This window comes from Diabrotica undecimpunctata, chromosome 5 (genome assembly GCF_040954645.1).
Source record: "Diabrotica undecimpunctata isolate CICGRU chromosome 5, icDiaUnde3, whole genome shotgun sequence".
Taxonomy (NCBI): Eukaryota; Metazoa; Arthropoda; class Insecta; order Coleoptera; family Chrysomelidae; genus Diabrotica; species Diabrotica undecimpunctata.
This window is the reverse complement of record NC_092807.1, coordinates 145,453,423-145,466,951: the sequence shown is the minus strand read 5'-3', so window position 1 is coordinate 145,466,951 and position 13,529 is coordinate 145,453,423. Positions and strand designations below refer to the sequence as shown.

General features: G+C 33.5%; 1 protein-coding gene across 2 annotated transcripts in view; it reads right to left on the bottom strand.

Moving 5' to 3' along the window:
* LOC140441940 (EF-hand domain-containing family member C2-like) overlaps positions 1–13,529 on the bottom strand; it is a 79,999-nt gene that overhangs the window by 16,933 nt on the left and 49,537 nt on the right. For both annotated transcript variants that reach the window (XM_072532950.1, XM_072532949.1), the window contains exons 2-7: positions 12,547–12,723; positions 11,661–11,811; positions 10,335–10,636; positions 7,674–7,998; positions 6,323–6,596; positions 4,048–4,190 (exon numbers count right to left, since the gene is read on the bottom strand). In XM_072532950.1, coding sequence (XP_072389051.1) covers positions 4,048–4,190; positions 6,323–6,596; positions 7,674–7,998; positions 10,335–10,636; positions 11,661–11,811; positions 12,547–12,636 — 1,285 coding nt within the window. In that variant the 5' untranslated portion in view covers positions 12,637–12,723. The remainder of the gene's footprint in view (positions 1–4,047; positions 4,191–6,322; positions 6,597–7,673; positions 7,999–10,334; positions 10,637–11,660; positions 11,812–12,546; positions 12,724–13,529) is intronic.

The window sequence follows — 13,529 nt, the reverse complement described above, 5'->3', positions numbered from 1 at the left end:
CTCCGACTTGTTTTTTAACTGGCACGTGTCTCGTTTTTTTAACTTGGTGGTGTCTCGTTTTTGCACCTGTTATTTACGACATGCTAGCTTGCCAACGGGTGAAGATAGACTAAACTCGTTACGAAATATCACAGCCGCCTGTGCTATTTTAGAAATCCGATACTTGCCGAGTCTTTAGAATCTCGTACAGCAGCGCAACAGGAAAAGTTTGTATATACAATTTAAAAGTTTTTTTTAAGCAAAATGCACAGTCAGATGCGATAGTTTTTTCTCATGTTCGTGTTTACGTTTATTTATTATTCATTACATATTTCAATTGTATATATGTGGAAGTAATTTGTAACGTATATTTTATAAGGTTATTGTTTTTTTTGCATTAGGAAAAATTCAATGTCTTGTTTTTGACAGAAATTTCGGCTGTCTCATTTTTGCACCACTTGACCATATTGGTTAAGCTGGATATTGGAACCCTTACCAACCCGCTCATTCTCCGTAAGCCAAATAGTCCGGAACTGGGTAGCTTTCGGGATAAAGCCAGGAGGGCAGAGGGTGCTAAGAATCTAAATCGCTACCCAAATAAAACAACAACGCCTTATACAACGCCAATCAAAAATATAACTGCCTCTCACTATCAAAACAATCCAGACTTGTAGAACTGGAAAAAGGAACTGAAAATATAAAAAGTTACGTCCTAGAAATCAGCGAAGCAAGACAGAAAGATGAAAAGTTATTGGAATTAGCGACAGGAAACACATTCTACTACCGAGGAACATCAACGGGGGGTGTTTGATTATTAATCAACAAGAAATGTAAACAAAGAGTAGTAGAAATGACTAGTATCTCAGATAGAGTAGTTAGCTTAACTTTGCAACTATCAAAGCGATACAATATACAAATTATACAAATATACGCCCCAACGATTATTCACACTGACGAAGAAATAGAGGATCTCTACAGAAACATGACTGAAGTATTAAATAACAATAAAAGTCACGTTAAGTATTTAATTGATAACTTTCTTGCCAAAGTGGGAAGGAGAAACGGCAAGGAACAATTCATGGGTGAAGTATGGAGTCGGTTCGAGAAATGAAAGGGAAGAAAGACTGGTTTAGTTTGTACACTACCAAAATATGCATATTGTAAATACATTCTTTAAAAAAAAATCGAACAGAAAATGGACTTGAGTAGCACCAAATGAAACCACTAAGAACGAAATTGACTTCATTCTAACCAACACGATTGCTTCAATAAAAGATGTCAGTGTAATAAATTTCAAATAGGCAGCGACCATAGGCTATTCAGAGCAAAAATTATTCTAAATCTGAAACTAGAAAGAATAAAATTAATCACAAAACGAATAGTAAGCGGCATAAATATTAACAATTTACAAGAAAACTCAGATCATTACCAAAGGACAATTGACGAAAGATTATAATACGACCAAATCGACAGCTCGCAATTAATGTAAATCATCCATCATAGTGCCAAAGAAACTGGAGGCCCCTAACCACAAAATAGTAAGAAGAAAGTACAATGAAAGACTGGTAGAAAATGCAATCAAAAACAGAAAAAATTGTGAGAAAACAATAAAAGCATTAATTATCGAAATAAGGAAGAAGCAAATCGTTGCTCTAACAAGCGAAGACACTAGAATTACAGACAGAAATTAAATAATGCAAGTCGTGACTAAATTCTATAGCGAAATATACGAGGCCTTGAAACACTTGAAGAAGCAATAAGTAACCAATATGTACCAGAGGTACTTCCGGAAGAAGTAGGATCAACAATTACAAAAATAAAAAGCGGTAAAGCAGCTGGAATAGATGGCATAACAGTGAAACTGCTTAAATTCACTGGCAAAAATCCTGGAAAATCTTAGCAGGCATATTTACGAACTGCCTAAGATCAAGATGCATACCTGACCGTTAAAATACAGCAAACATAATTTTCATTCATAATAAACGTAACAAAGAGGATATCAAAAACTATATCTATAAGTTTACTACCAATCATATACAAGATATTCACAAAGTTCATTAACAAATGCATTAGATGCTGCACAGCCAAGAGAACAAGCTGACTTCGGAATTGGATTCAGTACCATGGATCATATCCATAAGTTTCGAGAACTAATGAGTAGAGCTAAAGAATATGAAATACCGCTAGCATTAACCTTCAGAGATTTCGAAAAGGCTTTCGATTATATATATCCCAAGGCAGTAATAGAAGATTTGACCAACCAAGGCATTGACAAACCGTATAAAGACTTTAACAAATACGAGGTCTGGCTATTAAATAACTAAACTGCTTATGAAAAAGAGTTTTATTTTAAGAATTATGTTACAATAGCCTCACACACGTCCCTCGCCACACACCGTTCCATTCGTTTTTTCCATTGGTCAAAGCAATGCTGAAAGTCTTCTTTTGTTAGAGCTTTTAGGAGCTCCGCCGATTTTTGCTTCACCTCTTCCATCGACTCGAACCGAATTCCTTTTAAGGCAGGCTTGATCTTCGGAAACAGGAAAAAGTCACAGGGTGCTAAATCAGGCAAGTACGGCGGGTGTTCGAGCACTGGAATGCCTCTAGCGTCTAAATAATGCTTCACAGATAGCGCGTTTTTCTACAACTCCGACCGTTTCTTACGAACTCGCTCTCCCAGCGTGGCCAAAATTTTCAAATAGTAAGTTTAGTTTCCAGTTTGACCCTATGGAACTCATTCAGTCATCACGATGCCGTTAATGTCGAAAAAACGATTAGCATGGCTTTAAATTTTGATTTCGACATCCTTGCTTTTTTCTTTCTTGGCGATGCAGGAGTTTTCCAGTGCATGGATTGTCGCTTAGTTTCAACATTGTATTTGAATATCCAGCTTTCATCGTAAGTGATGATGTTTTCCATTAATTCAGGCTCTTCATGTAACCTCTCAGGAAAATCTATGCAGATCTGTTGACGGAAGAGCTTTTGGTCAGGGGTCAAATTTTTTGGGACCAACTTCGCACAGACTTTCTTCATGTTCAATTCGTCATGTAAAATTTTTCTGACAGTTTATCAGCCTTTACAGTCTCAGCAATCATCCTAATGCTCATACGACGATCTCCGCGCACAATTTGATTTATTTTGGTCACTGTTTGCGGAGTTGAAACAGAGACAGGTTTACCTGGACGTTGGTCATCCTCGGCGCTCTCTCGGCCTTCAGAAAACCGTTTATACCATTCGAAAACACGCGCACGAGATAGAGAACTCTTACCATAGGCCTCTTTCAACAAATTATAGCGCTCAGTCGGAGTTTTTTTTTTTAATTTAACGAGAAATTTCACATTAATCCGTTGCTCATGTTTTTCGTCACACATTGCTATCGGCAAAAGAGAAAAACACGTTCTTTTCTAACATCTACAGAAAAAATAATACTACAGCGACAAAAACGTGATTTCGTACTGAAAGAGTAGACACTTCCAGCTATCCAACGCTGCATTCGTTTCCCAATCTTCCCCTCTAGGACGCCTTCTGCGCGAGCAGTCTCGTTATTTAATAGCTAGCATATACAGGCAAGCAAAAGACTACTTTCCACTACCAGAGGCGTCCGACAAGGAAGTGCAATATTACCAAAGCTCTTCACTGCAACCCTAGAAAATATATTCAGCAAAATGAACTGGCAGAAGAAAGGCATATCCATTGATGGAAAATACCTCAGCCACCTAATATTTGCTATCGTTATCGTTCTAATTGCTAACAATCCTGCAGAATTACAAGAACTTATCAACGATTAAATAGGTATTAATAATAATGTTTATGTCCATTTGAAGAGACAATTGCTGAAGTTATGTTCTACGCGCTGTCTTATTTTTTATAATCTTATATATAAGTATTTGACATAATTGGAATAATAGATGAAGACCATTTTGCATTGGTAAATAATTACCTATTTGTATGTGATGTGTTTGAAGAAAATATTCTACCAATATGTTTACCATATTATTAATAACTTACGTTGTTAACAAAAATGTTGATTTAAATGTTTGAAAAATTTGTTAAAATTTATTAACCTACCTGAATTTTTTCTAGCTGTTTCAAATATAGCCATGGTATCGTCAGTTAAGTAATAACTAATAATAAAATTTCTGTCGCAATTTTCTGGAATCTTTGATTTCATTCTAGCTGCGAATCTTAATATATGGCTATCCAGTCCATCCCTAAGAAACACTTACAATTAAAGAGAATTGAAATATTAAATATTAAATAAAAGTCTCGTTGTCTTTAAGTTAAAACATATTTTAAGCTTTTTAAAAATGTAACGATAGACTGAAAAACTCCCAAAACTCAGTAAAGTTTGTTTAGCAGAAAATGGTTGACTTCAATTAGTGCGGTCGTAAATATTATTAAATTTATCTGACTTGGCCCATTGTTAAGACCTTGTACCTCGGGTAAACCATTGTTACCTGAAACCGGGCCTTTTATACTATTATCGGTCAACCCAGGATGTTTATATTCGGTACTAATTGAAGTCCACCATTTACTGCTAAACAAACTTTAACTAAGAAGTCAAAATCCTTAATATATAGATATAATAGTTACAATAGTTAAACACATTAAAATATTTTAACTGAAGAACATACCACTAAAAAGCTTATATAAAAGCAAGTTTATTAGGGTATTGTAACATTGAATACAGAATATTTTACACTGATTAAAAACAAGTATTAAAAATACACCATTGATTATGAGCTTCATAATAACGAAGCAATTGGACACAGATTGGATCAAAATATCAGTTTCAGCGTCATCTAAACGACATTTCTTTAATTACGCACAAGTAATACGTGTGTCAAAAATATTAGAATTTGGTTCTCTCAGCATTGTTACTAAGGCACAAAATTACATCCATGATCGACCAAAAATATTATGATTATCTGTTGTTTTTCAGTTTTTTGCAGGTAAGGGTTCTCAGTCAATTGACAGTTATACGAGAATAAAAGGTATGCATATGGTAACTACAATTATTTTCAGTGCAGAAAAATTTCGAAAAGAGAAATTTGGAGGTAGAAACAGGTGCATGAAAGTTAGAAAATTTTCTCAAATGTATGTGTGTGTGTGTGTGTGTGTGTGTGTGTGTGTGTGTGTGTGTGTGTGTTTGTGTGTGTGTGTGTGTGTGTGTGTGTGTGTGTGTGTGTTTGTGTGTGTATATGTGTGTGTGAAGAATTCTTTATATAATAATTCTAAGTTCTATGTACCACGAGTGTTGCCCAAATGCAAGAACAAGACGAGACTTAGACAGTCTTGGTCTTGCGCCAATACACCTGGTCTTGGTCTTGGTATTGCGCTCCCGGTCTTGGTCTTGGTCTTGGTTTTGCAGCCAGAGTCTTGCTGCAAGACCAAGACCTGCGAAAATGCAAGAACAAGACCAAGACTGCAAGACCAAGACCGGTTTTGGGCAACACTAGTTTGCACAAAGCGCCTGCTAACCCATTACTAGCAGCAAAAAAAAATTTACTTCAGTTTGTCGACGGCGATGAGCTTTTATATTACTACTATGGACAGAATCCAAACCTAGACCCAAACCTAAATATAGCTTACCACTACCAACCAGAAAAAGTATGTTTCGTCAGCAAAAGGAAGGTGCACTCCATTTTAGTCCGGGATCCCAGACCCATTTTCACCATTTATTACTAACAAACTTATTTTTCGTGAGTAGATTTATTTTGACGAGACGCTTAACTTTTGTCCTTACAAGAATTTTGTTTGTGTTTGTAGCCAATGGAAGTAGCGGGAATGAAATATGTTGATTATTCGAGTCTCAAAAATTTATTGCTAAATGTGTACTTTTTTTGTTAATTGTTAAGATAGTTGTTTAATTTAACCAAAAAAATATTTGTCGTACAAAATACAAGGTTTTATCAAAAAGTACCCCCTGTCCAACAATAATCATTAACGAGGTCATGAAAAATAATTATTAACCACCTAATTTTTTTTCTGTTGGTTAGTTAATATTTATATAATTTAAGACCCACATTGTCCTTCAAATTGCGAAGTGCGTTATCCTGGTCCTTCGTTCAAAAGTTGTCAATACCACAAGACCATATTTTTATTAGTAACCGTAGGACAAAGGTGTCATGGTATCCATATCAAAGGTATCCATATTTTCTATAAATCCACCAACATCTGGTTCTGGTGTTACTAATCTGTATTATAAATTAATACTAAATACTAAAATATATTGACACAAAACAATTGAATGTTCTACATAAAATTTATATAGGTACTTACTACATTTACACAACATTCCAATAACTATACCGTTACAATACCAGAGTTGTTAAAAAAGTACCTGTCATACATTAGGAACTTCTTGAAATCCTTGAAAGGTGCCTTTGGCTCTACAGTTATACAATTTTGAGCTGAATCCTCGTGAGTACCGAAACCGTTCCAAGGTGGAAGTTCTCTTTGTTTTGGGGGAGGAATAATTTTGAATAATTGCTGACTATCGGGTATTTGTAATGGTGTAAATTCGCTTATGCCGTACTTTTCGGCGTAATATGCTCTGGTAAATGAATCACAATCGGTGAGAACTATTTTTCTTCCGTAACAGTTTAAAATCGCTCCTAAAAATTAACAAAAAAGATGTACTAAATCAAAAACATCCAATGATCTAAGAGTTTATAATATATATATATATATATATATATATATATATATATATATATATATATATATATATATATATATATATATATATATATATAATTTGTTTTGAGGTTTCCGCGGGAGCTATATGTGCTGTCACTATTTTTCCGGGTTTGACTCCGCGTTGTAAAATGCTGGTTTTCTTGAAAACCATTGTTTTGGCGACGTTTCGGCAAGGTCTCACTTGCCATTCTCAAGCCTGGTGGATCTACTTCTCGTCGTTACTCGATTAGTACTGGTATCAGTACTAATCGTCACTGTTCAGGCCGGAACGAGAGATTTAGTTTATCGAGAGGAGAAGAGGCTAGCATCTTTTGAACGATACGTGCATTTGAAGGAGATCATTAAAGACGAGAGGATCGCAATAATTTGTTGTAAGATTGCTGATTACCTAGGGAACTGCTAAGAATAGATAGTGTAGGCTACAAGGAACAAGGATTTGGACAACTCATCATCAGAGAGATAGTTTTTTACCATTCGTCAGTTTTTCTTTATTAACAAAGTTTTTTTTTAATTGCTTTAGAAAAGATAGAAATATTTTGCTCAGGAGATTTAGAACAACAATTTTGATTTGAAATTTTAATTTATATTGTATATAACATTAATTTTTGAAGGTTCACGTACGTAGAACAAAATTTTGATAATCATTGTATGAGATATTTTTTGTTGAAGATATTTGAGTGTGAATTTTATTTCAATATATAATGTTGTATCATATATGTTTTCATTATTCCGGTATTCTTTTGGACCTTACCTATCATATGTAAAGCATAGATATTGAAGCACGAATATAACCCTGAGATAAGAGAATTAAATAGTGTGATAAAATCATAATTGCATCATTTAAATAAGTTTAATTAATTAATTAATTATCTAATAATTGCTTGGCGCACCTCTGACTTTTAATATCACATTAATATATATATATATATATATATATATATATATATATATATATATATATATATATATATATATGTTTATAATAGACTTACCAATACTAAGATCTTTTTCGCAGTAATAATCTATAGTTTCTTTGCCACAGTCAAGAGGGTCCATAATATATCTACGATTACCAAGCGCAGAACCTAAGACATTAAGTACCGTGTAGTTTGAATCGTGACCAGGAGCGGCTAGATCTTTATAAAGTTTAGGCAGTTTTCCTCTTCGTAAAAACATAAATGCTGGTTCACCACCAGCTTCCGCCTGTAGTTCTTTTATTTCTATCGTATCATCTGCTAGATAGTATCGAATTTCTAAATGGTGTATGTAACCGTATAATGTCTTTTGATCATCCCAGTATCCTTGAAAATGCAGGACCTATTAAGCAGGAAAATTAAAATTCAGAAAAAATAAATTAGGTAAAAGTTTTTAATGCTATATTGTTATTTCTATGACTCTCACACCAAACATATGATAATTACTTGGCAAAAAGCTATAGACCATATGGATAATACTCAAAGATAGTACAGGGTATTTCATCTTGCATTAGGGCAGTTGTATGAAATCGAAAATTGTTTTTCAATAATAATACTTATTGTATCGAATACCTCATTATTAGACCGATAGGCGGCTCAAAAAAGTTCAAAAACTGTATTAAGACTGCCGTAAAGAAAATCTACTAAGAAATTCCTTTACTTCTATTTTGGACTCTACTACATACTCGTAGTCGTATGCCAATTCTGACTACACATTGTCATATGATATAAAACTGCTTCCTGTTCTGCCTTGTAACGGAACTATAAGATAACTCTCAAATAACAGGTTTGTTTATCTTCATTAAATAAACTTGGAATTATTCACCTTGCCAAATTTTTTACAAACTGAAGTTATTTCTTATTATATCTTCTTCTTCTTCTAATGGCGCTACAACCCTTTGTGAGTCTTGGCCTGCTTAACAATGTTCTTCCATTCTGCCCTGTCGGATACTTTCCTTCGCCACTGCCTGATGTTCATGGTTTTAAGATCCCTCTCTACGTCTTCTACCCATCTTTTACGGGGCCTTCCTCTTGTTCTGTTTCCTTGGGACTTCTATCTCTGGACTACTTTAACAGCTCGATTATCTGGCATTCTTTCTAGGTGACCAAGCCAGTTTAGTCTTTGTGACTTTACAAATCTGACAATATCTGCACTCTGCATTAGTTCATCCAGCTCGTGGTTCATTTTAATTCTCCATGAACCATCGCTGCATTGGGTTGGTCCAAATATCTTCCTTAGTATTTTGCGCTCAAATATTCTCAGTTGATTTTCATCAGTGGTTGAGAGGGTCCACGTTTCACATCCATATGTGACCACTGGTCTAATTACTGTTTTGTAGATTCTCAGCTTAGACTCACGATTCAGTAACTTACTTTTCATTAAGTCTTTGTATGCATAAAAGCACTTATTACCGCTAAGAATCCGTGCTTGTATTTCTTGACTGATGTTGTTGTTGACATTTATTATTGAGCCTAGGTAGGGAAAAGTGGAGGCATATTTGTAGGTATGGTTGTCTACCTTCAGATTCTCATGTTCATTTGATTTTGTGCACTCCATATATTTTGTTTTGCTTTCATTTATATATAGACCAAACGTAGCAGCTTCTCGTTTCAGTTCTATAACTTTTTCGCTTAATACCCTTTTGTTGCGGCTTATTATGGCAACATCATCCGCATATACGCATATTTGCATTGATCTTGTGTTAATACAGCCATTTATATCCAGTTTTCTAACAACAGCTTCTAAAGTTAGATTAAAAAGTGTTGTTGATAAGGCATCACCTTGTCTAACTCCATTTTCAATATCAAAAGCCTGCGTCATATCTCCATCTATTCTCACCATAGCTTTCGAACCCTCCAGAGTCATTCGTATAAGTTTAACCAACTTATTGGGTATCCCTAACATAGATAGTTGCTTTAACATCTTTTGTCGATCTACTTCATCAAACGCCTGTTTGAAATCGATATACAAGTTGTAAATAGGTATGTTATATTCAACACATTTTTCATGTATACCTCTTGACATATGTATTTGGTCTATAGTTGACCTCTTTGGTCTGAAGCCACATTGGTATTCACCAATAATCTCTTCCGAAAACAATTCCAGGAGGCTGTACATATATAATTCCTGATAATTTCTTATTATATATTAAGTAAAAAGCTTAGGAATGACATGAAGTTTTAGGCGTATAAGGATTGTTATGAATCAAGGCAGCCAAAATGATTGAACTATATTCGCCATCATTCTCTTTGATTTTATTCTTTTGTTGGATCAGCTTTCCTACTTACATTTCTCCATAACTTTATCATGGAGAAATGAGCCTCCGGGTTATACCATACTCCACAGTATCACACCATACTCCTTTAGGAATCACCAATCATTCAGGAACTTAAAATCAACAATTTTTCATATTGTGTGATTAACTTTTTGTCAAATTCTTTTTGCTCTGAGATACCAGGATTTTCTTACATTATTTCATTAATGGCATTATTCCTACAGTGATCCTTTTCCATTTTTTTTTCTATAATAACATCTGCACATTATTGATCACCACCATCGAGTCAGAAATACGTATTTACAGTTACCTTCTACGTTTTATATCTTTTGTTATAAGTAATTCACTACATTGTAAAGATATACATTAAAAAAAATTAAAAATATATTTTTGGCTAACATACCTTTTTATCATTGGCCAAAAATTTTCCCAGAGGATCATGGATTTTAACAGGCTTTTTTGGTTGCATGGAATCCATGTCCTGCGCTCTGATACTCATGTAAGGATCAGGGGGAGTTTCTATGGGATCTGGAATGCTTATTCCACAGCGGTTTAGAAAAGTTCTGGTAAATTTATCGCAATTTGTTATTTTAAATACTCTACCATAAAATTCAATTTCCCTACCAATATTAAAGTCTATGATATCATAAAAGTTATCATCCATCGGTGCAGGGAAACGAATGCGCTGTCGACTGATTAAAGTCCCTATAAAATACATAAAATATGACTTAAAATAAAGTGGACTGATACTTCATGCATACTGTTGCGATTTTACTATCTTTTAATTTATTATTTTGCATTATTTTGCTTATGATTAAAATGTTCTAAACACTTATTTTATTTAGACTTAATTATTTAATTTATATATAGTTATTCTGACACTAATTTATTTACACTAAAATTAATTTATATTATAACAATTTATTACAAGTTTATTTCACGACAACAACGCGCGCATTATATTCAAACTAAATCAAAATCTAAATATTGTTTTGTATTTATATATTTTCTCTGAACCGGTCCTGTTTCTCGAAGTTTCCATTAATGTACGTATATAGTATCGTACTATAGACGTATTCACGAAAATATTTCAGCGTTGGCCTTAACGGACAATGTAAATTAAATAGAAAAAATGTTGAGGCGAGCGTCACGTAAGTAGCGTCACGAAAAAGCGTCACAGATAGCGTCACGAAATAGCGGTTCTTCACGTCGATTCACTACTCTATCAATTCGTTCATAGTCATCAAATAATAATTATAAGCAGGTTTAAACTAAAAACTACATGAAAACTAAGTAACAAAGTACACACATTAAATGAGAAGTAACAAATTAAAATAATATTTGTCAATAAAATATCGATTGTATAAGGTGGGATCAATTTTGATTATTTAGTTTAGAGCATTCAAAAAATAAAACTTGTAATATGTAAGTGTAATGATTCAATTTATGATTTATCAATTAAATATATTATGTTTTATTATTAGTTTTGCCCCTTTTTCTATTTGTTTTCATAATTTTGTGTGCAGAATAAATCTTTTAGATGTAAAAGTATGTCTATTTTTTAACTGTACTTAAAAGTTAAACTTGTAAAGTAAAAAGTAAAAAAAGTAAGTAAATAAAATAAAACTTGAGGTGTATTTGCACCCCCTTGGTATTTAATGTAAATTTTTGACTTCGGGGTTATGACGGTTATGAAGGACTTATGAAGGTTAATGTAAAAGACGAGTACCTTGAGTAATTCCACTATTTTCTACGCGTGGTTCTACAACTTGTATTGTTCCATCTTCCAAAAACAAGTAAATCTTTACTTTTCTAATTAGAAATGGAGATCCTTTCACTTCTTGTAAGGTTTCTTGAAAAAATGCATCAAAACATAAAATCTGAAATATTATTTTGAGTTAAACTTCTACAGTAAATAGTATTACAACAAGAATAACAGGAATTTAAATGCCGAAGGAAAAAACAAAAAATACATTAAAAATTTAGAATTTTTATAACGCGATAATATAATTACTATTAACAAAAACGCATCTAAAGAACTGCAGATCAATCAGGGAATAAAAAATATATAACGTCATTAGAAGAAGACTGAGTTCATAAACAGAAAACTTCAATAACCTCAAATACTTGAAATAATAGTAATCAATGACAAAAGTATTAAATTAATGTTAATGTTAAAGAAGGAGAACTCACCAATAAACTAACTGAAAAGAACTATGTATGGTACTCTTTCGAAAATAAACAAAACAGACAAATTAAAGTTATAGCCACCAAATTGCAGTACTCCTGTGATCCTAATCTTGGGAAACTTCCAACTTGAGGGAACTTTCAATGAAACACCAACCAAAAGACATAAAAAGATAAACCCAAACTACACAAAAGACATACATAATAGGTTTTATTTAATTTTGGATCTTCTTGGGGGAGGGGGGTTTCCATATTCCCCTCCGTATGTCCGCCCCTGCTGGATTCCCTCTAATCAAGTTGGTTGTAAAGTAAAACATTCATTAATCTTATTCATTCATCCAACTTAACGGAGACAAAAGCTACACGTTCACGTAAAAATAAATATGCTTATTACTTGCTACATCTATGTTACTTTTGTTTTAACTTACTTTTTTGTCAAAAGCTATCCAACCGGGTATTTCTATGGTTTCTCCACGTGGATAAATCGATGGATATTTATCAGACAAAGGACCGAACATGTTGGGTTTAACTTTCTCAGTCAGTGCTCGGTTGCCTTTGCCAATGAAGTCGAATTTAGGATCTCTATTAAATTTAGTTCTGCCAATCTAAAACAAAAATGTATTGAGCTAAATAAATATTTTTTAATAAAAAGCAATAATTTTGTTTCTGGCAAGCAAACCATTCGAAAGTAAAAAAGAGTACGAAGAATAGAAGATCTAGAACAAGAAAAAAAGCAAACTGATTAAAAATACATCAAACTTTTGGTTGCTATATGATACCGAGCCGAAAACAAGACAATCATCTTCACCTATAAAACCTGTTTGTATTCTAGTTACACTAAAAAATATAATTGAAGTGATGGAGGTGCACAAGCCATTCGAAAACCCGTTTCTAAGAGACAAAGGCTTATTTATATAATATATAAATAAGCTTACAAACAAAAATACTTGGGTTACACAAATCCAAAACATGAGAAAATTAAACAAAATGAAATGCGACCGGAAAGAATATTGGGAGTAAGGTGTGAATCAAACTTCTGCAAAAGAAGCAAGAAAAGAGTATGTGAACAGAAAAAATTTATTTCACCATTTTTGGTCCGATCTAACATGGGACCAGAGAAAAATTTTTGTATCTACTAACGTCCATAAAACAAGTACAAAACGAAATACTACAGAAAATACGTCTAGACGCAGTAATACTCTCCATTTTTCACTACCAGGAAATGATGAGCATGGGAACACACTTCGACGGCCTGTATGTCGAACCATGTTCCTCAACATCCATTGTTTGGGTTCATTTACGGTTCAATCATGGGTTAAGAAAGGTCGTTACGGTATGCATCCATCACAAATCAATGCCAACTTGAATAGAACAAAAACTAGTAAGGTTAATGTTGAGATGCAGGTTAGAC